Source organism: Spea bombifrons, chromosome 2 (genome assembly GCF_027358695.1).
Source record: "Spea bombifrons isolate aSpeBom1 chromosome 2, aSpeBom1.2.pri, whole genome shotgun sequence".
NCBI lineage: Eukaryota > Metazoa > Chordata > Amphibia > Anura > Pelobatidae > Spea > Spea bombifrons.
In genome coordinates, this window is record NC_071088.1 from 33,408,716 (window position 1) to 33,436,632 (window position 27,917).

The following is a 27,917-nucleotide window of genomic DNA, read 5'->3' on the forward strand; positions in this document are numbered from 1 at the left end:
TTAGCTATTTATAAGACCAAGAGGAAGTGTTGGCATGAGGTGTCCTTTTATCACCTGACACTAATGAACTCCGAAAGAGTTTTACCCATCCATTGGGCCCTATGCTGGTGTCAGGGTTCACCTACCAGTTGGAGGACACACTGCGCAGTATTTACAATTCAGTTTTCACCTTCGCATTTAGTGTACTGTTTTGCTTTTCACAAGTGGTTTGTTTTTGGCTTATAAAAATGACTGCAGTTGAAGTGAAAAGAATTGATTGAAATGTATTATACTCAAGCTATACACAATATACTGAAGGACATGTCTTATGTTTCGAGTACAGGTGGATTTGCATCTGCAAGGCAGTAGATACTTGATTTTATATATCTCTCACTGTTACCGATATATAACCGTAGGAAACAAAGTACACTTTTATAAAGGGTGTTTATAAAGGTGTTTGTTAAGGCTTATCCTTTTCCTCAGTTAAAGGAGCCATCTGGTCTTCTTCTCAAACAGATTTAGCTACATATCTACTTTTGTAAGGCTCCCCAGGTCCAGTCACTGTTACACTGTCAGCAAAAGTAGCTGTTTTTTTGGGGTTTTTTTTTTACCTTTTACTGTTCCTTAAAATATTTTGACTTCTATGTAAGGGGATTCATGTCAGTCGAATATGATACATTTGCGGAGAATGTACTCATCTAGAATTGCTGTAGGCAAATGTCAGACTGCATATCACATGGGGATGCTGACTGAGTTTAAAATGCAACCGGATATCTGACCCTAAGATAGAAGTAATACACTCAAAGGGGTTACTCAATTAAAGGACAGTCTAGTGTCCCAGGCAGCCTCCTAAACAAAGAATACATAAAGTACTTTAATATGCATTCTTCAACCTGTAGATAAAAATAAAAGAGACGTACCTTTGGGAGATGCTGCAGCTCCACATCCACAATGCAACTCCCGGTCCTGTTTACACACCATTTGTTGACTGCATATAGCATCCAATCAGTGGCAGGGAAGTGCTTCGATTATAATCAGTGTTCTCTGCGCATGTCAGGCGGTCTCTTCTGTCACTTTACATTTTAATTAGGCATTGTTACCTGCAAACAGCTAGTTAAATTAACAGACTATAAGAGTTTACTTTTTTTACTTACTAACATTTTTTGTAAAAAATAAAAATTGGTATGATGCCAACGATCAAATGGGGTGTAGCCCCCAGTATCTATTCATGCCGCACAAGAATTTGAGATTCTGTTTCTGCTATATAAGCATAATCTAAAGCCTGTTCTATGTAAACTATCCCTGATTCATAATTATGTTAATGTAGGTGTTGTTTACATCCGTGTATCTCTGTTGTAATTACAGTTAAACAATTACTAGAAAGGCTGTGACCTACAGTAAGTAATTGGGTGCTTTTATTACCTCGAAGTTGTAACATACCCAATACTTAATTACAGATGTGCATAATTCGATTAAAGGGATAACCCAGCCAGTATGCTTTAATGCTGTTTCCCAGCAGCGGTAAAGTAGTACCAATTTATTATTATTAGCCATATTAGTACTAATTCAGCAGAAGCCAATATGGGCCCTATTCGTGTGCTCCATGCAGCCCCACCAGCCAAGAATGCATATTAGAATACCTTAATATATGACTTTAATATGCTGCAGTGCACCACCCCTTCCATGGTCCTGGTTTCTGTCCAGATTGACTACTCCAAGTTAAGTTGTGGAGTCTTGTTTGACCCGCACTGGGATTCTTGTGAAAGCCAGCTGTGGAGATAGCTGGTGGTGTGTATAGGGTGCGTGCTAATTAGCGGCCAGTAGGTGTTTTGGGGCAAATACAAGGGTGTGGAGAGAGGTAAGTGTATATGATTGGGGGGATACTGACGAATTCTTTACAAAAGGGACCAAATGAAAATTTATAGGGACTACTCAGCAATGAAGATTTCTGTAGTGTCCCTTTAACGACGGTTGTTAAGGTTTACAGAAAATATGATTTATACTGAACTATATGTAAATGTTTGAGCCAATGTGATTCAGTATCTTATTTAATGCTCAGTGAAAGATGTTCCGCGGGCTGTATGCACATAGGATATTTAGCACATCTACTGAGTACGTTGCTGCTTGTATGTTGTAACTCTTGAATGTGCTTAACTACACCCCCCTGTATTATATATGCACAGAAAACTATAATAAGGCAGTTATCACATATTACCAGATGTGTCATGAATTACGGATTACTATATAGACTGTCTAGCTTGTGATGTTTATTGCGTTTCTGTTCTATCAATGTAAATTGTTTGGAACAGGTGTCACACACTGGGTAAGCAGGTTAGCGAGGGGCCTCGGTGCAGGGATGGCGTTGTCTGTTTGTACGCCGCGATTCATGGTGCAAAGTAGACAGGCACAGCAGACAGAAGTGCAGGACTGGAACTGGCAAGGCTGATGCTGAAATAGAAGCCCACCGGCAGGGCACACGACTGGAAGCTCACTGGCAGAGCACAGGACTGGACATGCTGCTGGAAGCCCTCAGGCTGGGCACACGACAGGAAGCCCACTTGCAGGGCACACGACAAGAAGCCCACTTGCAGGGCACACGACAAGAAGCCCACTCGCAGGGCTGAAGGCAGGAGCAATCCAGAATCAGGTACAAAAGGAAGCCAGGAATAATTCAGGAACAGGACCAGGGCAAAACAGTCCTATTACTACAATGCCAAGGCCCAGTTTGCAGGAAGCTACAGCCCTTTATACTGCAGGGCAGCAGGTAACGAGGCCAGGTGGCAACAGTAGGAGGAGAGCAGAAACATAGGCAAAGCGGCCACTAGAGGCTGAACTAGGAACAGTCCAAAAACCTGAATGCACAATACAGGAGCCAGGAAACCAGGGCAGAATGTCACAGTACCCCCTCTTTAAGGAGCGAACTCAGGACGTGACAAAACTTGAAACGAAGAGGGACCACACTAAAAGGAGCTTCTGAAAACAGCACACTCCAGTCCCTAATACAGAAAACCAGACAGACAGGGCATGAACAGGTAACTAGTCAGAATTAGTACACAACATATTTTCATAAATCTGTAGGTCTTTAACTTTCACTACAGTCCCATCAGAGGCATAGGTACAATCTGGTGGCAGAACGTAGCGCGACTCCTCTGTATGGGCTGTCATAATCTTCTCTTGGCGAGCACCAGGTTTCTTTTTCTTCTTTACCTCAGCTTTATCAGAGACCAGAACTGTGCCAAGGACAAGGGGTTTAGAAGAGGAGCTAGGGGTTCTTACAGAATCATTTTGGCTTATCAAAGAAACATGTTTAGACTCATTAGGTAGCCGTTTACATTGGAGTGACTTGCGTTCACTTAAATGTTTTTCATACTGAGCAAGATTTTCTCTACCTAAGATTGTCCCGTCAGAAGCCAAGACAAGACCTGGGGCCCCTAAAGGATGTCGTGCAGTCTGCAATTTTCCAGAGTTATTTTTTCGTTTGCTTTGAGTGATAGGAGTAGTACTCCTGACAGAACCAATCGCCATAGCAGTCCTTGCAGCAACAGTTTTCCTTTTATCAGTTTTGCGTCTGCGGGGAGTAGAAGAAACAGTCTCTTTAACAGTGCAAATAGGACTACAAAAATGATTCTCAGTTATGTCCTCCTCACTGAGATCTGGAGCCTCGAAAGACAGATTTTCCTCCCCTGTAAGTTCAGACACACTAGGCATTTCAAGATCATTAGGCCCAACGACAGGATTGAAAGGGTTAATGGGAGCACTGGGTTCACCCTCCTCCGATTCACCTCTAGTTTCCCCATGACTTTCATGTTCTGAGGCTTGCATATTTTGTTCATCAGCAACAGAGGACTTAGCTGGTTTAGGTGGCCTGAACCGGCAGACAGAAATCCTGTGATCTTTCCCCCCACAATAAAAGCATAAATTGCCCTCCTGTCGCTTTTGTTTTTCAGCTTTAGTGAGGGGTTCTCGTTTATAACTTTTGTTTTGGACCTTTTTAGGTTCAGACACAGCCCTGGACTTACTGGTACTAGCACACCTAGTGTTGCACTCAACCATGCACTTAACTGACTTGCACAACACCAGCATACCCTCAGCCAGCATCAATAACACCGATGGTATCCCTGCGGACTCCTCAGTATGGCCTTGGCATTCTGTCACACACTGGGTAAGCAGGTTAGCGAGGGGCCTCGGTGCAGGGATGGCGTTGTCTGTTTGTACACCGCGATTCATGGTGCAAAGTAGACAGGCACAGCAGACAGAAGTGCAGGACTGGAACTGGCAAGGCTGATGCTGAAATAGAAGCCCACCGGCAGGGCACACGACTGGAAGCTCACTGGCAGAGCACAGGACTGGACATGCTGCTGGAAGCCCTCAGGCTGGGCACACGACAGGAAGCCCACTTGCAGGGCACACGACAAGAAGCCCACTTGCAGGGCACACGACAAGAAGCCCACTCGCAGGGCTGAAGGCAGGAGCAATCCAGAATCAGGTACAAAAGGAAGCCAGGAATAATTCAGGAACAGGACCAGGGCAAAACAGTCCTATTACTACAATGCCAAGGCCCAGTTTGCAGGAAGCTACAGCCCTTTATACTGCAGGGCAGCAGGTAACGAGGCCAGGTGGCAACAGTAGGAGGAGAGCAGAAACATAGGCAAAGCGGCCACTAGAGGCTGAACTAGGAACAGTCCAAAAACCTGAATGCACAATACAGGAGCCAGGAAACCAGGGCAGAATGTCACAACAGGGTACTAATTGAATAATAAACCGTTTGAGTATTTTATTGGCTCATTACAAATGAGAATCCACAGTCCTGGCTTTAATCTTTCACTGACAGCTTTGAAATTGTAGGAATACCCTCCAGTCATTACCTATCTTGAATAAACTAATAAACACATCTCTAGGATGCCAGGCCATATTAACTGAGCAGCCAGCTATAAGCCCATCAATGTCCTATCACCAGCAAGAGAAGCAGCAGCGGCATAAATATTATATGGAATATAATAACTTCTAGTTTAATCTTGAGGCCTTCAACATTCTGATCTACAAGTCTTTCCTTTGTGGTGACTAGGAACATGATTCTGGGTACTGCCTGTGATGCCACACATGCCATTTATGTCTAAATTGGGAACACCAGATCATTAAAACAAATGTATTCTATCCATTTCGTGCCTGCTATTCTAGATTGCAAGCTCAAAAGAGCGATGCCCTCTTCTCCTTTTGTATCAGTATGTCTTACTGTGTGTTAATGTTGTGTATTGCTCATTTTCACATTCTCCTATTATAATAGCTGGAGCTGGCTGGCACACGTGTACAGCGGTAAACACAAAAGGAAACCGACCATGCATTTAGAAGGGGACAAAATTATATTTTAAAGGGGACACAACTATCATATGCATACCTGGGAACTTATGGGCTCCGTCTACCCGGAGACTTCCCTTGCGGACGCTGATGTCAGCGGGCGGTCCAGTGATGTCGGTGGGAGTTCCTGCTGACAGCAATGGGAAACTCCCCCTTTTAAAGGGAAAATGGGCGGGAAGCTGGGCGTGTCAAGACCCCGCGAGGATTCGGGTCTTGAACCGGAGAAGCGTTGCTTCACCCGGCAATCCCCGGGTCAAACCCGGAGAGTTCCCAGATATGATCATATGTATTAAAGAGAAATGTAAACCGTCATAAAAATACACATAATAATTTGTAAATATCTATAATTTATTATCATTGAATATGAAGTTTCTTTGCAATAAGCAATACCCACCTAAAATCTCAAAAAAAAACATCCAAATGAAAAGTCATAATGCCTTATTGAAATTAATAACAGAACAAAAGGAAATTATCAGTTTTTAAACAGGGTTAATGCTTCTCTCAGAAAAAAATAATAATTGTGCTAATCAAAAATGTAAACATATTTCTTTAAGAAAAAATGATATAATAATACTTTCAAGCTAAGGAACAAATCGAAAAAAAGGAAATTTGCTTAGAAACCAAGTAACCGGGTTTTGTGTTTCATTTCCCTCTTAAAGTTTATTAGTATTGTACTTTTAGTCAAATGTTCTGTTTCGTTTTGCGGAATAATTGGTTGTCATGACAACCTCTGATTTAAGTGGGAAGGAGTAGCAATTTTAAATTCATTTTTCAGTGGAATTGTTTTATAAAAGTATACCAGATGGAAGCTTTTTATCTATCCATGGCAAGAGCAATTATTGCTGAGCTATAAGTATTGTCTGGTGCCTGGTTAAGTGAATCTAACTCTTTCATATAATACTTAGAAACAGAAATTCATGGCAGATAAGAACCATTCGGATCCTCTAGCCTTCCACTTTTTACTAATGTAAAGACCTAAACCTTAATCAATGCTTGCTCTTGTCTTTAAAATAGTGACATGCCTCTCCGATGCATGTTTACGTTTCCTGCAACAATCTTTAACACTTCTGCTGGGTGGCTTTTCTACTTATCTACCACTCTTTTGACAAAGTAAAAGCGCCTTACATGACATTGAAGCCTCTGACCCTCAAATTTTAGATTATGACCTCTTGCACTTCTTTTCTTTTGAAATAAAGTTCTCTGTTGAACTTAAATCGCTTTATGTACATAAATGTTTCTATCACACCCTCCATCTCTTCTCTCCTTAAAACTGTACTAAGTAATATAGATTGACTTCAGCCAGGTGATCACTAGTTCAATATATATTAAACAATAATGAGTCTCTCCGGAACAGGCAGTGCAACTGCCTTGAGCGACACATTTCAAGGGGGCAGCAAAAAACGCCGCCCCAAACGCCCATGGACCCCCCCCTGCGATTGTTACAGCCAATGGCGCGCGCCCGCACCATTTCTTGTGGGTGGCACCACAGGATCGGATTGAAACTCACTGCGTTTGCCGCCGGATTGTCTCCCACATGCAGACAACGAGGTGTCACGTCGCTGTCTGCCTTGAATGAATCCTAAGCGGCGCTGCCACAACAATTTGCTGGTAATTAGCAATAGTACATTGTTTTATAATTTTAATTTCATGACAATTGTTTCTCAAACCCATTATCCCTGCCAGGGAGGAAAAATCCCTGTAGCGCTGTACAATAGTGTTACAGCAAGCAAATAAAAGGGAATGAGCAAGTCATGGAATAAAAAGTGGTTACAGCCTAAAGGGACGGTGAGATAGATTATTTAATGATGACCACATCCTATTACAAGGAGTCCTATAGAGAGAGTAGATATCAATCCTGCATCAAATACATTTTAATTAAGTTGTGGTGCGACAGGTGTCTTGACAGGAAGGGGTGGGCCATTTTTTTTATTAGGGGGGTGCCCGAGTTTAGTCTTGCCTAGGGGCAGCACAAAAATACACCACTGAGAACAGGAGTATGGTAATCATTGCAGACAGAGACCCCTTGCTTTCAGCAGAAAGGGACTAGGCCTGATAAAGAGCAGGTCGTCCAACTACCCCCTTGGTGGCTATAATCCTTACTGCTGAGCTCCGTAATATAACTGTAATGGTTCTGAACTCGAGTAGCAGAATAGGCCAGGACGTGAGGAACAAAGACTGGGAGCCAGAGGAGCAGGAGGCTAAAAGCTTCAGATAAATGGAGTGTCCTTTTGGAACCAGAAGGAAACTTTCAAAGTGCCAAAATAGGAAACAGCAAGCAGGGCCAAGTCAAGCCATGTCACAACAGGAAAATCGACCAAGATAATGCAGGAACAATCATAGAATGTTACACCAACCAAGGGCAGTTGGATACTGAAAGTCCTGAGGTATCATAGGCCATATAGGCCAAAAACTAGGCATTTGGGGTCAGGCTGGGTCACCTTAGGTCATATGACGTAACACAGGAGTGCGAGTAGACTGGAACGCGGCTTACCGTTTGCAGGTCTTCAGCGAGGACCCACTACTTCCGAAGGTCCACCGGCGGAGGAGGTCAACTCCAAAATGACATTACGTTACATTTATTTATAAAGTGCCGGCAGATTCCACAGTCAGTAGAACAATTTAGAAACACATACAATAACAAACTGGTACAAAGGAGAAGAGGGCCCTGCTCTTGCGAGCTTACAATCTAGTCGATGCTTGGAGACGGTGGGACCAACAGGTCGTGGGACGACACTTTATATATATAAATATATATATATATGTCTTTATAATAATGTAATATGTTTCTGCTCTTAATGATGTGCAGAGCCGGGTACACCTATGGAGGTTGTACTATCCAGGTTTAGCTATCCAATTCAATTTAATCTTTCTATACAAATAAGTGCGGGAACCTTATAAGAAGCATTTGGAGTGTTTTATTTGAGTTGACACCTTTGTGTTTGTATTTTATTTGCTCTGTGCTTTATCTGTCTTGGTTATATCTGATGACCATTAAACGCAATGACATCCTTTTAACAATATTTGTGTTTGAACGCACACCTCCTAAACATATTTAACATTGCTGTGTTCAGTCACCTGGCTGCTTTACCACAGATAGGGAAAAGGTCACTAAAGATATGAAAAGCATTCTCCCTTACTCACATAATTTCAATGTGTTTTCAGTAACATTTTTTTCTTTATAACATGCAAACATAAGCTTGTGGAGGATCATGTTGACTCTTTAACCCTCTTGATTTCTCGCATGCATGCAATGTGTTTTTTGGCAAAGTAGATCCTCAAGATCAACCACATATCTAGGGATCAATGTTCCTCTAATATAATGTGTCAGCCTGCTGTTACCTCTCCAGGTGGAAGCATTAAATGTACACACGTGAAAGTTCTGTTAACGAAGAAAGATGTGTTTACACTTAAACATTGAGGCTTTATCTATCTCCGTAGAGAGAATTGATGATTAACCAAAGATTGATCAACACCTTCTCTATATGTAACATTAACTAGAAAGAAGTCTAATCCCTGTCATTGGTGCATGTCCTAGGCAGCCATTTTGGAATTAAGTAAAAGCTGCAACATGCTTCAAGCTATTGTCAGATGAGCTTCCCTACTATGCAAGACAAAAATGTCTCATCTCTGGTAACACGCAAGGGTTAAACAGGTGCCTTATCCTTGCATATTAGCAAAAAATTTAAAATAAAACAGAAATATAAATGTTTTGTTTTTTTAAATAAAAATGATCTCATGCTCTTGTACAGACTAAAGCTCCCATCACCATCAGCTAGAATGATGATGTGGGTAGTAGGATTTGTAGTCTTCAAAAGCTATATTATACTTATATATTTACTAGGTGGTGATGGCTTTTAGGAAAATTATTTAGTGTTTTGGCTACATTTACTGTTTGGAGAAATAATAAGGGGAAATATATTGTATTGTATTTTTACCATTATGCTGTGATGGGATGCACAGTCTTAATCAGCATACTTATGTATATGTTAACTGAAAAAAATGTATAAAAGTATAAAGTATATGCCGTTATAACATTGTCACAAAAATCTAAAAAGCTATAATAATTCTCACAAGTGGAAAAAAATGTGTGCCCCCCCCCCCAAAGCTCAAGGGGTTAGTCAATGTGATGAACTAACTAGTCTCGTTTTAAAAGTAGTAGATTATATTTTATATATTACATTATAATATATTTTTATTAAATTAATTGTTTTTCTTTTCAGAGAGGATAACAATGAAAATTTGGGATCCTAGTTGGTTTTGTACTTTTCAACCAGGATCTGAATTAACAGGCTCAAACTGTGCTGTGGAAATAGCTCTCCCCAGGTCTAAGAGTCCCCAGGTGAAGAGTCGATCCATTTATTAGGCTGTATACATATTCAAGAAAGCAAACTCTTATTGAAGAAATGTCTATTCCATCTGAATGAAGCCAATTAGAAAATCGCTTCTCCAAAGCAGAAAGAAAAGCACACATTTTAACGAATCGTAAAACAACATCAATTCACAATGTCCAGAAACATAGAAATCATCAACTTCTCCTACTTATTGGATCAAGAGAGGGAGTCCATTATGCTTGTCTTACAGAGAGATGAACACCTGAAGAAAATAGAAGACAAACGAGTAAGGTAAGGTTTGAGAAGTATTTTTTTTATGTAAGAGACCAGGGTCACGCATTGTATAACAGCCGAGGGTTTGATTATGAAATAGTCCACACCTATAGATATATAGATTGCCTGGAGGCAATGGAAATCAGAACTTATTATTGGGACTCCATATCAGTGTAGTTGGGGAGCCACATTTGGCCCTGACCATTCTTGGTCCAACTTGGTCCTGTCACATTCCTGACCCTCCTTCTCCCTGTGTAGAGCTAACCCTGCCACCATAGAACGGACATGCTCCATTTCCGCCTCCCATAAGGATCAGAAGAGGGAAAGCTTCAGGGTAGAAATCCTGGGGGGTTCTCCATCATACATCCATGTATAATTAAGGGTTACTTACAGTCAGCAGGTCTGTGTGCTAAGAACCAGGAAATGACATATCCTGGCAGACAGGTACAGATCGTCACTACTAAGCAGTAGAGTATTCTGGGCCAGTAACAAGCTATCATCTGATCTCTCCAACTTGCCCTTGACACTGTAGCAATCCATGGGTCACCTGACAACCTGTGTCTGATATGTCGTTGTTAAGAGAACAAGAGAATTTGAAAAGTATAAAGCACAGCATTTTAATGCAACTGTGTGCCATAGTTAAAGAGGAAGTGCCACATTTCCGATTAAATAGCCCCTAGCCCTGGATTTCATCCCCATACCGCCTCTCACTGCCTCTAGCCACATACCCCAACAAAGGTGCCCTGATGTCACACACTGGGTAAGCAGGTTAGCGAGGGGCCTCGGTGCAGGGATAGCGTTGTCTGTTTGTACACTGCGATTCATGGTGCAAGGTAGACAGGCACACAGCAGACAGAGGTGCAGGACTGGAACTGGCAAGGCTGATGCTGAAATAGAAGCCCACCGGCAGGGCACACGACTGGAAGCTCACTGGCAGAGCACAGGACTGGATATGCTGCTGGAAGCCCTCAGGCTGGGCACACGACAGGAAGCCCACTCGCAGGGCACACGACAGGAAGCCCACTCGCAGGGCACACGACAGGAAGCCCACTCGCAGGGCTGAAGGCAGGAGCAATCCAGAACCAGGTACAAAAGGAAGCCAGGAATAATTCAGGACCAGGGCAAAACAGTCCTATTACTACAATGCCAAGGCCCAGTTTGCAGGAAGCTACAGCCCTTTATACTGCAGGGCAGCAGGTAACGAGGCCAGGTGGCAACAGTAGGAGGAGAGCAGAAACATAGGCAGAGCGGCCACTAGAGGCTGAACTAGGAACAGTCCAAAAACCTGAATGCACAATACAGGAGCCAGGAAACCAGGGCAGAATGTCACAGTACCCCCTCTTTAAGGAGCGAACTCAGGACGTGACAAAACTTGAAACGAAGAGGGACCACACTAAAAGGAGCTTCTGAAAACAGCACACTCCAGTCCCTAATACAGAAAACCAGACAGACAGGGCATGAACAGGTAACTAGTCAGAATTAGTACACAACATATTTTCATAAATCTGTAGGTCTTTAACTTTCACTACAGTCCCATCAGAGGCATAGGTACAATCTGGTGGCAGAACGTAGCACGACTCCTCTGTATGGGCTGTCATAATCTTCTCTTGGCGAGCACCAGGTTTCTTTTTCTTCTTTACCTCAGCTTTATCAGAGACCAGAACTGTGCCAAGGACAAGGGGTTTAGAAGAGGAGCTAGGGGTTCTTTCAGAATCATTTTGGCTTATCAAAGAAACATGTTTAGACTCATTAGGTAGCCGTTTACATTGGAGTGACTTGCGTTCACTTAAATGTTTTTCATACTGAGCAAGACTTTCTCTACCCAAGATTGTCCCGTCAGAAGCCAAGACAAGACCTGGGGCCCCTAAAGGATGTCGTGCAGTCTGCAATTTTCCAGAGTTATTTTTTCGTTTGCTTTGAGTGATAGGAGTAGTACTCCTGACAGAACCAATCGCCATAGGAGTCCTTGCAGCAACAGTTTTCCTTTTATACGTTTTGCGTCTGCGGGGAGTAGAAGAAACATCCTCTTTAACAGTGCAAATAGGACTACAAAAATGATTCTCAGTTATGTCCTCCTCACTGAGATCTGGAGCCTCAAAAGACATATTTTCCTCCCCTGTAAGTTCAGACACACTAGGCATTTCAAGATCATTAGGCCCAACGACAGGATTGAAAGGGTTAATGGGAGCACTGGGTTCACCCTCCCCCGATTCACCTCTAGTTTCCCCATGACTTTCATGTTCTGAGGCTTGCATATTTTGTTCAACAGCAACAGAAGACTTAGCTGGTTTAGGTGGCCTGAACCGGCAAAAAGAAATCCTGTGATCTATCCCCCCACAATAAAAGCATAAATTGCCCTCCTGTCGCTTTTGTTTTTCGGCTTTAGTGAGGGGTTCTCGTTTATAACTTTTGTTTTGGACCTTTTTAGGTTCAGACACAGCCCTGGACTTATTGGTACTAGCACACCTAGTGCTGCACTCAACCATGCACTTAAATGACTTGCACAACACCAGCATACCCTCAGCCAGCATCAATAACACCGATGGTATCCCTGCGGACTCCTCTGTATGGCCTTGGCATTCTGTCACACACTGGGTAAGCAGGTTAGCGAGGGGCCTCGGTGCAGGGATAGCGTTGTCTGTTTGTACACTGCGATTCATGGTGCAAGGTAGACAGGCACACAGCAGACAGAGGTGCAGGACTGGAACTGGCAAGGCTGATGCTGAAATAGAAGCCCACCGGCAGGGCACACGACTGGAAGCTCACTGGCAGAGCACAGGACTGGATATGCTGCTGGAAGCCCTCAGGCTGGGCACACGACAGGAAGCCCACTCGCAGGGCACACGACAGGAAGCCCACTCGCAGGGCACACGACAGGAAGCCCACTCGCAGGGCTGAAGGCAGGAGCAATCCAGAACCAGGTACAAAAGGAAGCCAGGAATAATTCAGGACCAGGGCAAAACAGTCCTATTACTACAATGCCAAGGCCCAGTTTGCAGGAAGCTACAGCCCTTTATACTGCAGGGCAGCAGGTAACGAGGCCAGGTGGCAACAGTAGGAGGAGAGCAGAAACATAGGCAGAGCGGCCACTAGAGGCTGAACTAGGAACAGTCCAAAAACCTGAATGCACAATACAGGAGCCAGGAAACCAGGGCAGAATGTCACACCTGATTTGAAATGTTGATGGGTATGCTTTAGAATCCTTTTATTAGCCCAGCCATGTTTTCCGAGTTTGATCCGCGTTATTACATGAAAATGGACAAGAGGTTCTACCAGTGGAAAAATGTTTTAATAAGTTTTAAAGATGTGAAGAAAATGGTGATTTTCATTAATACTTAAGTGGAACGAAAACCAAAACATATTGATACATTGTATACAGGTATAAAAATTGTCATTGGGGATAATCTGGAAGGTGGCAGTTTATTAAAGAGAAAAAATGTAATGATCCCCTGTCTTGCTGTGATGACCATGACACGGGACTCCTCATATATTTACGTGGACGGCATATGTACACATTATTTTACACTATTCTAATTAGCATTGGTTCATGCTAGATATTTTTAAAAAGCGTGTTAAAAATATTTTCATTAAATGTTTTTTTTTTCTCGGCATTTAAAACACGATTAGAACATGGATTCCTCCAATTTTAAAAATCAGTTAAACCTGTTGCCCTTATCAGATTTGCTTGTGCCTCAGCCAGCATGTAATTATGTTAGCCGTACTTACAGCATTTGTTCCGTGAACAATGGCTACAGGCACTCCCTCCTTCTAGAATTTCAGAAATATTCAGACACCCCAGCCACACTTTAGTTGGTATAAAGAAACATTTACATTTTTACATATTAGGATGCTCTGTTTGCCAAAATTCCAGATTGCTTACATTATTTGCATGTGAGCCAAGTTATTGTTGTGTGCTCTGTATGTCCATCAAAAATATAGTGCTTCGTTGGGTTCTGTGTACAATTTCATTCAACTCAAGGAAGTGTGCTATTGATTGTGAAATATGTTGAAAGACCAGTTTTTTATCATATCTTGTGGATAGTTCTGGACTGTGCCGTGTCATATGTTGAAACTGTGAGATATGTTGTTCTATACAGGTGTTGTGCCTTCAAGCGCATTACTGGGAGCAAGCGGAACGAATTGTCTCATGATTTTGTGGCATAGATTATTACCAATGCTTTTGTTGAAACTTCACAGGGCTTCAAATATCTATTTCATGTTCATTCCACGAGATCTGTTTCGCATTGAGTTCCTTGTTGGCGCAGGGTGCCAGGTATGTGTGGGAGGTTCTCAGATTGACTGATTTGTTCTAGGAGGCATGAAGCCAGAGGAACAACGTGGAGGAAAAGGGCAGGAATATTACATTACTGTTGTGCCAGCTATCTCTTCTTTTAATAATGAGGACATTTTGGAATTTGCTTGTGTTGTATTACCAATTGGTCCGTAGAATTGCAATTCATCTTACGCTGCCATGACAGGGACATTTCTGTAGACAACCTGAATAAATTGTATCCAGTGTCCCATATGTATCAATGGGAGCACTTTCAATGTATGTGCAAAGGTAGAGCAGTTGTTGATGTGTTCCGGCAAACATATCACCTGCAAGCAAAAAGCTGAGTGTCACCATCGCATTTTAAAGAGACCAGTCAAGTGCATACGATGGCTGGAATGCCCTTTTAAATTGCATGGTTTCAGCTGCCACCAATGAGTGAAAAACATTTGAAATGGTACATTTGAGATTTAGTTCAGTGTCTAGTGTGTTCCATGTGAATAGTAGGTTTAGTTTTTTTACAGTTAAAAATGTAGCTTTTTTTATATTATGTTAAGTGTAAATTTAATTTTGGTGACAGGGACTGTATAATGATTCTCCCACAGGGAAATATGAAGGACAATCAATAGCCTCAACAGCAACCAAACTTTTGGGAATATACCAGCGAATTTGAGACTGTTGGCACTTATGCTACTGTAGTACATTTCTCAAAATCTTGGGCAAGCAAGACAAAAACAAGGCTTTTAGAAATCTGCAAATAGCGAAGCAGCCTCGAGAGCACAATAGGGCAAATCTGACAGCTGACCAGGCTAGGCAGCTATAATTTGTAATTCTACGAGCATACAAGCCTTGCAGTTGATTAGATATTTGTATGTGCGGATTTAGAGAAGATTGATTGTCCTGCCTCGGTAGGACAGATGAACTTGCTGCCATGCTGCAGGTACAGAATCCAGGCTTCGCATGAAACTATACCAAGCAGAATGAAATGAACATTTCTGGAAACAACAAAAAATGAACATTGGAAAATGAATTACGAATAGATATAAACCACTTGGCAAATCATACGCATTTCTAAAAAGTACATGGGGCTCATTATCGACCACTCTTCTTATGTAACATTTCAGATGCACAGAATATTTAGTCATTTAAAAAAAAAGGTTTAATATTTTCATTCGCAACATGGTTTCATCACAATATATAATCCACACATTAGTGCATATATAGATATATCCATAAAAAGTGTACCTCTTTCCTCTTCTGTTTAAGACTGTATCTATACAGCATGGGTGACCTTGTCTGGACTGATTGATTCAGAGCAAAATCTTTTGCTCAATTTCTTGTTTTATTCTGTACGCTCTTGATCTCTTGATTACTTAAAAGCTGTGCCCATATCCGCTCTTTATAAAAATATGGCTTTGCCTTTTCCATAGACAATGTACGTTTCAGCTTTCAAATAGACATAATGATTATGGGCTACCAATCCATCAAGAATCATGCAGTGGGCAGGGGACAGGCATAAGATGCTATGGCTACCTTCCTTTTGAAATTGTTCCATCCAACCTTGGTTATTGCTTTGATGAGAACTTGTGTGTGTGCATATATAAATATATATATATATACATACACCGATTAGCCATAACATTATGACTACTGATAATAAGTGAATAACACTGATAATCTTGTTGTCATGGCACCTGTCTGTGGGGGAGATATATTAAGCAGCAAGGGGACATTTTGTCCTTAGATCTGAGCGACTGAGGGACAAACTGTGACGGCTAGATGACTGGATCAGAGCATCTCCAAAACTGCAGCTCTGCTGCGCAGACTAGTCAGAGTTCCCATGCTGACCCCTGTCTACTGCTGAAAGTGCCTACAAAGGCACGTAAGCATAAGAACTGGACCACAGAGCAATGGAAAAAGGTGGCCTGGTCTGATGAATCACATCTTTTTTTTACATCATGTGGATGGCACTAGGATGCACTATGGGAAGAATACAAGCCGGCGGAGGCAGTGTGATCCTTTGGGCAATGTTCTGCTGGGAAACCTTGGGTCCTGCCATTCATGTGGATGTCTTTGACACGTACCACCTACCTAAGCATTGTTGCAGAGCATGTACACCGTTTCGTGGACACGTTGCCCCCTGATAGCTCTTTCAGCATAATGCGCTTTTCTGGCACCCTGTCACAAAGTAAAAATGGTTCAGGAATAGTTTGAAGGACACAACAACGAGTTCAAGGTGTTGACTAGGCCTCCAAATTCCCCAGATTTCATTCTAATTGATCATCTGTGGGATGTGCTGGACAAACAAGTCCGATTCATGGTGGCCCCACCTCGCAACTTACAGGACTTAAAAAATCTGCTGCTAACGTCTTTTACCAGATACCACAGCAAAACTTCAGAGGTCTAGTGGAGTCCATGCCTCGACGGGTCAGGGCTGTTTTGGTGGCAAAAGATAGACCTACACAATATTAGGCAGGTGGTCATAATGTTATGGCTGATCGGTGTATATATACATGTAATAATATAAAATACAGTTATGCTAGCTGCAAAGAGAGAACACTACGTACACTTTGTGGATACAGCGCCATGGGGAAAGTAGTTTAATGGCCATAGATAACCTTTATGCTGATGGTTTTTTTCTAGTCAATGAAATTGTGAAAGCCTGGTGTCATTTATATATATATATATATATATATATTTATTTTTTTATTATTATTATTATTTTTTTGTGTGTGTCTGCAAATAGCAAAGTTGCATTGTCTATCGGCAGCTGGTGCTTTGCTATAAAACCTTTAACAGAAGGAGTTTGGTTTAAGAATAAATAACATAAATTCATAGAGAGGCACCTCAGAAAATAACCAAAAGTGCCAATCTGGTCTGACCTGTTTGCATCACTTTTTAAATGCATTTTTAGCACATCTTTATGTACATTCAAAACTTTCATGAATACATTTAAATATATTGTTATAGCTTCACAAAAGACCATTTATCTGCTCTCAGTAAGGGAAGCATGGTTTGTAGGGTATTTCTGCAAATATAACTAACTAAATATTCTTGCTGTTATGGAACAAACCTTTAACCTTCAGCCTTTTGGACCTATGTTCTGTACTTCTGGTACAGAGTGTTCTATCTGAATAGTTAAATAAGGATCCATGCAATAAATAATTAAAATTGGAGTAGAGGTAGAATGGCATTTTAGTGAAATCCAAAATTGGAATGTTAATTAGCTGATTTTGAACAAAATGTTTTGGTCAATAATTGTGTTTTCTTTCTCAGAGACATTTTTTTAGCTGCCATTATAAATAAAAGGTGAAATGTTCTGTGTTCTAAATTGTAGTTTTTCTTTCTGTAGGGATCTTTATGTTTTGTTCTAAAACATCTAAACAAAAGTATAACCAGTCTCTAGCATGGCGAGCTGAAAATTGTACCCCCGAACAAAAATGGAGACTTTGATTGGTCAGCCATTGATGGCATACAGGGGTTGGCGTCCAAGTTCTGTAACATAAATACGATTCCACATTGAAGTCTGATGGTGATTCAGAATACAGCAGGACAAGGACGTGTGTGAGGGATGAGACACTAGCTATGTGGGGTGTACTATTAGGAATTGGCAAAAATGTACCCCAAGAAATGGCCCCTGATCGATGTGGACACAAAGTGACAACTAAACTTGTTATATGTGGTGGAGAAAACACTTTCCAAAAAAGTTACGGCTCTGATTGTCTCAGGATTAATTGCCAGAGTCCGGTGTATTCTACATTCCACTTATGAACTTTTATGAAAATGATTAGTATTATTAGTTATCTTAAAGATGTTTGGTACGTATGTCGGAAATGGGTAAATTAGGGGTTTCCAGGTGTCGACACACCTTTGTCTAGGGGTAAATAGTTTAAATCCACGTAGCTGAAATAATACAGAGACATACAAGAAAAATGTTTCTTTGATAAGAAAATGGAGGGTTTACTACTGCGATGAAGCCTATGAAAGGCTAACACACACAGAGTTACATTGGGAATAAGGATGTATGTTAACCAGGATGCAACAAACTGCAACAAGAATGTTAAAGATTGTGACAAGGTATTGGGGAGACACACAATTCTTATAGTGACGACGACATCACGTTTACAGAGATCAAAAGCCTTACAATAAAGAGACACTTCAGGTTAGTCACAGGTTGCTTAGTTAGGTCTGATCACTTTAACGCATTTTACCACTATAATGACTGTAATATATATTTTTTATATGTTATCATGCTCACTAAGGTGTCTCACATAGTCTGCATGATACCTCCACAAATAACGCCATTCCAAAACATACTCGTGTTAACAGGACCAGGAAAATGGTATTTCTCACACTAGTTCCATAACACAAAATACAGTGGCCGCTATGTATGTTGAGATTAGGTGTACCATCTACATGTACTGTATGTTCCCTTTTGGGTGCAAGGTTTTTACAACAGGTCATCATGTATGTACAATATCTGAACTCCTATACGCGTGGTTGCATTACGGATCAAATAAACTCAACGTACTTTTGCACAAAACAGGCCTTTATATGTCAAACTATGATAATGAATCAAAAATTAGTCTTTCTGAGCACATCACGAGTACAGGCTAAAATGGGGCAACTTATGCACAAAAAAACCCCTTGGGGTTTCTAAGACCTTGATACCCATTCCACCAGAGGCTTCTGCATTGGCCTACATTACTCCTCTGATGTCTACTGTATTGTGGCAAATGACTGACAATATTTGTTGTTCACGATACATTTTTAATTATATATAGAAAAAAGTATGTAAAACAGTTAATTAAACAGTATGAAGAACAATTGCACGGCTGCATGGCAGACATTTAGCTAATGTGTATATAATTTCTTCAGATTTTATGAAGAACAATAGCTTTTTTTCAACAATCAGATGAAAATGCACAACTTGTATTATATAGTTTTTCTGCTAAAAATAAAAAAATGTGTTTTCAGTTCTTAGATTCCATAAATATTGTACTAATATTTTCATTTTTTCCTGTGTTAATGTCACGTACCAAAGTGGGCCGCCTAGGCAACCATCCTTTAGCACAGGCTTCCAGATATATTGCAGGAGTTTCTGTGATGTCTGCCAGGGTGTGCGGTGTGACGGGCAGAGGGAGGCAAGCTGACTTGGTGCCAGGATTCAAAAACCTGAAACTGCTGCTATATGCCACCCTAGTGTGGTCCTCGCTTGACACAGCTGTTCCTGTCGATGTGTGTTCAGTTTTGATTAAAATATGGCGTCTAAGACACCTAGCCTGACTCTGTGTACCGTATCTGATTTATCTGACTACCTGCTCCGTGTACCAGACTTGGCTAAATCTGACTACCTGCTCTGTCTACCGAACTTGGCCATTTCTGACTACCTGCTCTGTGCCCCAAGATGGGCCTTACCAGGGTCCATTGAGCTCAGAGAATGTGCTTGTTAAAGACTTCTCTGTCCCCAAGTTGTCCTTCAAGTTCAGTTTTAATGGAGAGCACAAAGTAATCAGCCTCAGGTAGCTACAAAGTGTCTCTCCCTGCTTCACCAAGTCTTGTCTGGTTATTTCAAGACTGCATCTTAGCTGAGAAATTTCACCTCAGTTCTAAGAGACCTGTTTTTGTTTTTCTCTCAACTGCTGGAAGGTTTTAACTGGAAGCTAGTTAATATCAAGGAAGAGCAAAATTGCCCACGGTTAAGCTCTGTAATGCTTGTGTAAGCCATGGTCATGTTTTAGGTTTGTAGCACTAAATATAGTTTTCTTTTTAACATGGCGAGAGTGTCCTCCCATGTCTTTATTTTTATGTTGGAGTATTGACGTAGGCTGGCTTTCGGAGGTTCATAAAAGGCCTAAATAGCTTTTCTTACTCTATAGATAACAGCTGGTTGTTAGTTTGTTTCATTTATCTACTTGCTGGGTTTAAGGGGCCTAGTAGAGCAACGTAATTATGTACTTTTTAGACATGAATGCAAAGATACTGGATTAAACCTCTAGAAATCAAATTATGGTTATATTATTAGCCTTCACTTTTAACGTCATGGATACCTGAAGTTGCAATGGAAACCACAATTACTTTTGATAGTTTGAGATTACCATGGAACCATAAGAAGAATACTTATTTTTTTTAATACTTTTACAGATATATATGATATGATAAGCCTCTTCAGCCAACTAATCTGTGTATAATACTTCTTCGTCTTGAATATAATATTGATTATTCGGTTGTATCTTTAAGTCAATGTTATTGCGTAACCATACACTGCATATGAATGCAGGCATTGTGTATTGTGCCCCAGGGAGGCTGTGTGTAAACATGAACACCACTTCGCCGTCTTCACTAGGATAATAATGTTCAGTGAAAAATATTTTTAATGCATAATAATAGCTCTTACTAATAGATAACGCTGCATGGAATACCCCAAGGTGAAAACTCAAAACGGATGAACCCCTGTTAACCATAATAACTACAGATCATAGCTACTGATACATTGATGATCATACATAGTGTGATAAATCTATTAATCAATTGACCTAAGTCTTATGTTTGTTTACGTATACATTGTTAACATTTATCTACATCACATCTGTAAAAGGGAAAAAAAATTCTATGCTATGCAAGGGTAAAACACATTGAAGGTGATCTGTTATGTATCCAAATGCTTCATTTTACTGCTCCAATGTACAGATTAAAACAATTATAATAATCGTAATAGTGAAATATGTTGTGGAATGCAAACAGCTAAATATAGTACTCTTATTTTATAGAAAATTAAAGAATGAACTTCTGGAAATAAGACGAAAAGGTGGTAACCGACACAGGCAGCGCCAGCAGAATAACCCCAAAGTTTGTGTCCGCTGCCAGAAGAATTTAGGGTTGATCTTTGACCGGGGAGAACTGTGTCATGCCTGCCAGCTACGGGTCTGCAATGCGTGCCGTGTTGTGGTTAAAGATGGTAAATGGAAGTGTACAGTGTGTGCCAAGATTGCGTAAGTACAGATCTTCATCGTTAGAATTACTGTACCTCCTAAAAACAGAGCTAAGTTCTAAAGCATGTAAATGTAGACATTTTCAAAGGCCAGAAGAGCATTACTCCCTACCCCTTTAATAAGTGATGTTTGTTTCAGCTATTCGAAAAAACAAAACTGTTCAGTTGCTTCTGCCTTTTAAATTTGTGTTTTTTTGGGTCAATTCTGGCAAGTGTCATCTTGACCGTGGAACATTTAGCAGGGATGCAATTACACAAACTGTCTTATTACAAAGATAGCATCCTATCACAGTACGACGCTTGAATTTATTGAGCTCTTCAGAACGACTATTTTTTTTTTTGGACTAATGCTTGGCTTTTTATACACCTGTGGCAATGGGTCTGATTAAACCCCCCCAAATTTAATAATTAAGAGGTGCGTTCCGGTATTTTGGTCCATATAGTGTATTATGAACCAGTATCAGGAAGGTTGTTCTTATTTTTTGGCACTTTAGGAGAGTGTTTGATGTAAATGGACCACTGAAGTACCATATTGCTTAACAGACTAGCAGATATTAAGAAACATAATTGTAGTCTAGGCAAAATAATGTTTCATGGAATTGATGTCCTGTTCCTTTATGGCTAATTACATTGGAGGATCAAGCGGTCGCGTTGAGTTTAACTCGCTGAATATGTAGTGCAGAAGCACCAACTACATCGCTGTATTCAGTGGCAGGCAATACAACTTGTGTCTAGATGTTAATTTATCAGTATGAAGACCATATGTAGCCATATGACTTGTTTTTAACAGCAGTTAAGGGTAGGGTTCGACATGGCTTTGACATATTGAATATGTTGGTGGTTTTCACTGCAATGTATTATTGCCGATTCCGTCACTTGTTGCATAGCGTAAAAGGTCAGATTTCAGTTCCATCTCCAGAAGTATCATAAATAATTAGTAATTGCACATACTTACATTTGGAATAAAGTCATTTTATGTTTAAACATGTTTTATTGAACGTTATGGAGTTATTAAGCTGTAGCAATAAAATTAGTCTCAATATATGGAAGTAATGTACGTCAGAAGAACAACAGACATGGAAACACTACAGTGGCCTTAGAGATTAATAAACGCCAATGAGATTAAACCAAAGAAGTCCCTTTAGTGATTCTCAGCTGTCCATTAAAAGACTGTTTGCCAGCCGTACTTCGTCAGGTGGATGGGCATGGAAGATTTCTGCAATCTATGCCAATATGTAATACAAAATATACTGCCAGATAAAGTGGTTTTAAAATATGTTAGAAAACTGATGTATTTCATTTACATGCTGAGATGGAATGAAAATGTCAGGTCCTATTAACTTTTTCAAATAGCACGTGATTTAATCTTACTAACATCCACACTAATTCTTACATTCTATGGATGTGATTTTTTATAATTGAGTAAAACTACTGGATAACTCAATCTGAATTCTTATCATTTTATATTAATAGTGACCTTTCGGTCTGTATTAAATCTTCTAGAATAACTTGTCAGAGATAAATGCTCAGTGAACTTTATGTTAAAGCAAAACCATGCGGGGAGAAATCCCACAAATCTTGTGATTGTGAAGCATGTGTCTGATGGGCCGTTCACTTATTAATCCAGGGGCAATGTTAATTAAAGGACAACTTTTAAAGGAGCTGCTTCAAAAAATGTTGACTGGCATCAAAGATTGAAGGTGCAAGGGTGTAGCATCAAATCAAATGGGGTTAGGCTTTTGTCTAACTGCCTCTACTGAAACTAGGAAGCATACTTAGATATGTTTCCTGCACAGTTCCACTCCCATTGTAGTTAGGAGGAGCTATACAGAGCTTGTGCTGTTCCACCTGTCAGGGGGTGCCTGGTGAGCTGGGTGTGGGCCAAGTTGCCCAACGGTCACCTAATCCAGCCCCGCAGCTTCCCTCTGTGGAGTTCGCATACTGTGAGAGGAAACTGTCTTTTCCCACCCAGGTTCCTGCTTTCCCTGTGTAGGAAAAGAGAGTTTCCTCGCACAGTGTATGGGGTACACAGCAGCAAGCTGTGGGCCTGTGTTAGGCAGCCATCAGGCCGCACAGACATCTGTGAGGCCCCAGTGATGCTCAGCCACCCCTAGACCAGTGAAATCTGCAAGAGAGATAAGGGGGTACACGAAAGTGAATGGGTGAATTAATGATCAAGTGACCGTGTGAGTGTTTAGGGGTAGAAATGGTACATGCAGGCTGTTAAGGGGGCAGAGGTGGCACAGGCAGGTGGCTTCAGGGGTAGAGGTGACACAGGCACGCTTCTTCAGGGGCAGAGGTGGCACAGGCAGGCTGCTTCATGGGCAAAGGTGACAGGCAGGCTGCTTCAGGGGCAGAGGTGGCACAGGATGGCTCAGTGTATAGTGATAGGCGTTATGGTGTACCATATCTGTTCAGTAAATGTTATTTCATTAAACTTATTTAATTTATTTATAACCTAATAATTGTTTTTCACATTTCTACTGTTTTCCATTTGACATACAGTTTACAAATTAGTGAAATAAATATTCTTGCCAACATAATTTTTTCACATACAGGATCTCCCCCGGGTGCCAAATACTCTAGGTACCCCGCTGGTTTCTTATCAGTTTTTGTCTCATCAGATGTTAAATATTTTGTGTGGGTTGGTGATATCATTTTGCTATAAAGTTTTGCAAACAACCACTTGTCTTTCCCAGTATGTTAAATGATCCAGCTATAAACAGATCAGTAGAAACACCTAATAGGTGCAAAATATAAGAATAAGCACTGCTACAGTAAGAAGATAATATATATGACACATTATAAGCATACCTGGGAACTTCTGGGCTCCGGCTACCCGGAGCCTTCCTTTGCGGGTCCCGCTGCCGTCGGTGGGCGGTCCCATTGACGTTAATGGGAGTTCCCACTGGGGAAACACCCCTATTTAAAGGAAAAATGGGCGGGGAGCTGGACATGTCAAGACTCCGCTCCCGTGACCCGGAGGATTCGGGTCTTGACCTGGAGAACCAGAGAAGCAGTGTTCACCCAGCAATCTCCTGGTCAAACCCGGAGAGTTCCCAGGTATGATTATATGATTCAACCTTTATGCTGACAAGGTAATGAAGCATGATATCACTGATATTCCAAGCATTCAGTATCGGTGTTAGGAAAGAACATGCATTTATTACTTATTTATGATCGCATTTATTATTACTGAAGTAAGCAAAGAGAAATAAGGAAGGTAGAATTGAGTTTGTGTTGCGTTGGTAGTCTCTTTAGGTTGCTTAAATTAAGTAAATCATAGCTTCACTGCCATCAGCTGAATTTGAAAAACTCAACCAAGTTTAAACTTCAACTAAACTTGACTTCCAACTTCAATCAAGCTGTAATTGAAAGCATAGCAGTTCTATAGAATATAGAAAGTGAGACGGCATCAGGGTTATTAAGGGGTTCCAACTCTGTAGGATCATCTCAAACTCTAAGTACGGTAAACCAAAAAGATGGACAACCCTGACTGCCAACTCACTTGCAGAGTCCTAGCTCATTAGTGCTTGACGGCTAATCAACAGTTGTTGAAAGCAACATGAAATAAAATTGGCTGGTTTTACTAATAATTTAATTTAAGACAGTTGGCAAATATTATGTTATACCTTCCTTTACTACTCCCTATAGAAGCAAAGAATAAACTATACAGCAACTAGATAATTAAAAAAATTGACAATGATAGGATCTCCAATTGAATCTTACTAATAATATTACGACAGACAGCCCCCCAAATGTCCATAAGAACTACTTCTCTGTCTGGCTCAATGATAACCGAAATCATGTGGAACTGAATGTGCAAATCAAACAGAATGTGGAACTGAATGTTTAAATTAAACAGAATGCAGAACTGGAAAACACAATCTGGAGGGAGTGATAACAGTCAGCCTCAAATGGATTTAATAAACATTAACCTTCTTAACCTAAGAAAAATATATAGAATATAGAAACAAGGGAGCACTAGTAAATATATATATAAAGTAATATTCTTAGGGAGGGATAATGTTTATCTTTAATAAAATTATTATTTTGCGTCACAACATTAGCAAAGTCTATCAATTTTATCAAAAGACGCTTCATATTATGCACGTTTAATGCAGACATCAATTAATCAAGGATGCCGAAAGCATATGAAACAGATTTAAAAGTAAAACTCCATAGTTACCCTAGACCAATCTGCTGCCCTAAGAATATCCTCCAGACTACCTCCAGGAGATAATCATACCTGGGAACTTCTCGTCTCCGGCTACCCGGAGCCTTCCCTCGCGGGACGTGGCCAGGACTGCCCACTGATGTTGGTGGGCGGTCCCGCTGATGTCGGTCATACCGGAGAGTTCCCAGGTATGGAGATAATGCCTTATGGGCCATAGGTCATCTGACTGAATGAGCTTTCAATGAGTAACATTGAATTTCTGCCATTTTCATACCCCATTCAATCCACCTGTCAAGTGTAGATCAAGATATTTATTAGAAGAAACTGTGATGAGGGTACTGGTGCTTTTGGTGAACACGTGCTATAGTGTATGGCGATAATACAGTATAATGAAATAAATACTTCCCTTTCTAGTATATTCTCACACTCACAGTGTATCTGTGATTTTCAAACTTGTCTTAATTTTTCTGTGATCTGAATAAACAGAGGAAACAAAAAGACCACAATTGGATGGTATCTTCATAAAAAGTGTGTAAATCAGCACTCAAAATTGTGTAAATCAGCTGTCACAATCCATTGCTCCTGGGTGATCAGCAGCCGATATTTTTGTATGTGGAACGTAAGGACCATTTGTTCCACAGCTGGTGTTGGGTGCTTTCCTTTGCTGTACCCCAAAGATGCTGATGTGAAAAAACCCAAGAATTTTATCCTGGGGAAGAACAACAACAACAACATTTGGGGGGCTTTATACAGTATATATATATATATATATATATATATATATATATATATATATATATATATATTGGTTCAATTGGAGATGTAATTTTTTAACTATTCAGTTGCTGTATATGTTTTTTACTGCTATTGGGAGTAGTAAAGGTAGTTATAGCATAATATGAAGCCTCTTGTCTTGTGTTAAAACGTAAACTTGATTCAGCAACATCTTAATTTTTACTGAATACAGAGGTTTTGGGGCTTCAGTGAATAACTATAGCCCATATACTGCCAAGTTAGGGCTGTTGAGATGTAACGGACACCTGGAAAGTTATTAAATAGACCTACTCCAAGTCAGCTTTTCCTTGTTGCAGACACATACAGTTAATTCATCAGAAGTTGGTAAGAAGTGTTTTTCATTAGGACTTTTTGTAGGGCATTTACACATGAGCCTGTTACCAGGGTACAATAAAGCCTATAAGATGCATTATAGGAAAAATGCCTTATTTAAGAGGAATATAAATATTTCAATTTTTGGGGCGATTCTGTGTGTTTTTAGACAATAGTCAGTCTATCTATCTATTTATCGATCGATCGATCTATCGGTGCATGAAGATGCATGTTGCATCCCGTTAACCTCTGTACTCAGAGGGTTAAAATCAGGCGAATCATTATTTTTGGAAAGTAGAGCTAATGAAAAATACAATATTGACATATGAGAGGAAAATCCATAGCTTGTGCATCCACACGCATAACTTCCATTCAACGGTTCGTGAAAAGTTTCTTTTTCTCCACGCAGCAATTATTACACGTAACTAACAATAAGTGCTCGATCGTATAATAGGTACAAAGCCTGTGATTACCGCTTGATCGCCTGGCTTGTAAGGTTTCAAGTATAACGGGTTGCCGGGTAATCATATGCAAATGAACAATTATTCCACATCACTGTTTGCTTTCTTCCTCTGTGACTTGAAGTTTTCCGAAATTTGAAAGCAGAAAATATCATGGTTTTTTAAGACTCTATTTATATGGCGCTGACAACCTAATCCGAAATCCAGCTCCATGTCAGAAGGCGCTCTGTCTCTGATGTGATGGGGAACAAAAGTAGGCATTACTTGTCTCACCAAATCATTGAACATTTAGGTTGCCATTCCTGGATGTCATGGGTAGGGTTACTGCCAGGGCATGAACCTGCTTGGTAGGACTGTCTTGGCAAATTCTAGACTTTATGATCATCCTAAATATTTCCTGGGGAAAAAGCAGTTGATAAGCTACAAGCTTCATTTACACATCGCTTGTGGTTATTGCAGAATACATACATATTCATCTGATAATCCCAAGTGCTTTTTAACCCCTTAATGACAAAGCCCCCTTAATGACAAAGCTCGTCAAAATGCATTGTTTTCAATGGGTTTAGGGACCGCCCATTGTCCTTAAGGGGTTAAAGTTCTCAGAGTCTTTCTATTATGCTAGCAGTACTTCTGCTTTTTCGGAAATGTTGTCAAAGAAATGTGACTGTGCTTTTGGGACACTGGGTACATTGGACTATGTACAGTAGGTCTTCATACCCCAACAACACCTGATACTCATGAGCCCCATCACCGTACATTCAGTCCATAGAATCTGCCCATTTTTTTCTGTAAAGACTTAAACTTGTATCAGTTTTTGTTCTCATTATAGATACAGGATAGCTAATCTTTTAACCCCCTCAAGGACAATGGGCGGTCCCTAAATCCATTGAAAACAATGCATTTTGAGCCCGTACATGTACGGGCTTTGTCATTAAGGGGTTAAATACTGCTATCCTGTATCAGCCTAGTTTTT

At 40.6% G+C, this 27,917-nt stretch overlaps 1 protein-coding gene across 4 annotated transcripts in view; it reads left to right on the forward strand.

Annotated features, from left to right (window-relative positions):
* SYTL5 (synaptotagmin like 5) overlaps positions 1-27,917 on the forward strand; it is an 84,201-nt gene that overhangs the window by 30,122 nt on the left and 26,162 nt on the right. For all 4 annotated transcript variants that reach the window (XM_053457420.1, XM_053457423.1, XM_053457422.1 and 1 more), the window contains exons 2-3: positions 9,555-9,956; positions 20,979-21,200. In XM_053457420.1, the coding sequence (XP_053313395.1) occupies positions 9,838-9,956; positions 20,979-21,200 (341 nt within the window). In that variant the 5' untranslated portion in view covers positions 9,555-9,837. The remainder of the gene's footprint in view (positions 1-9,554; positions 9,957-20,978; positions 21,201-27,917) is intronic.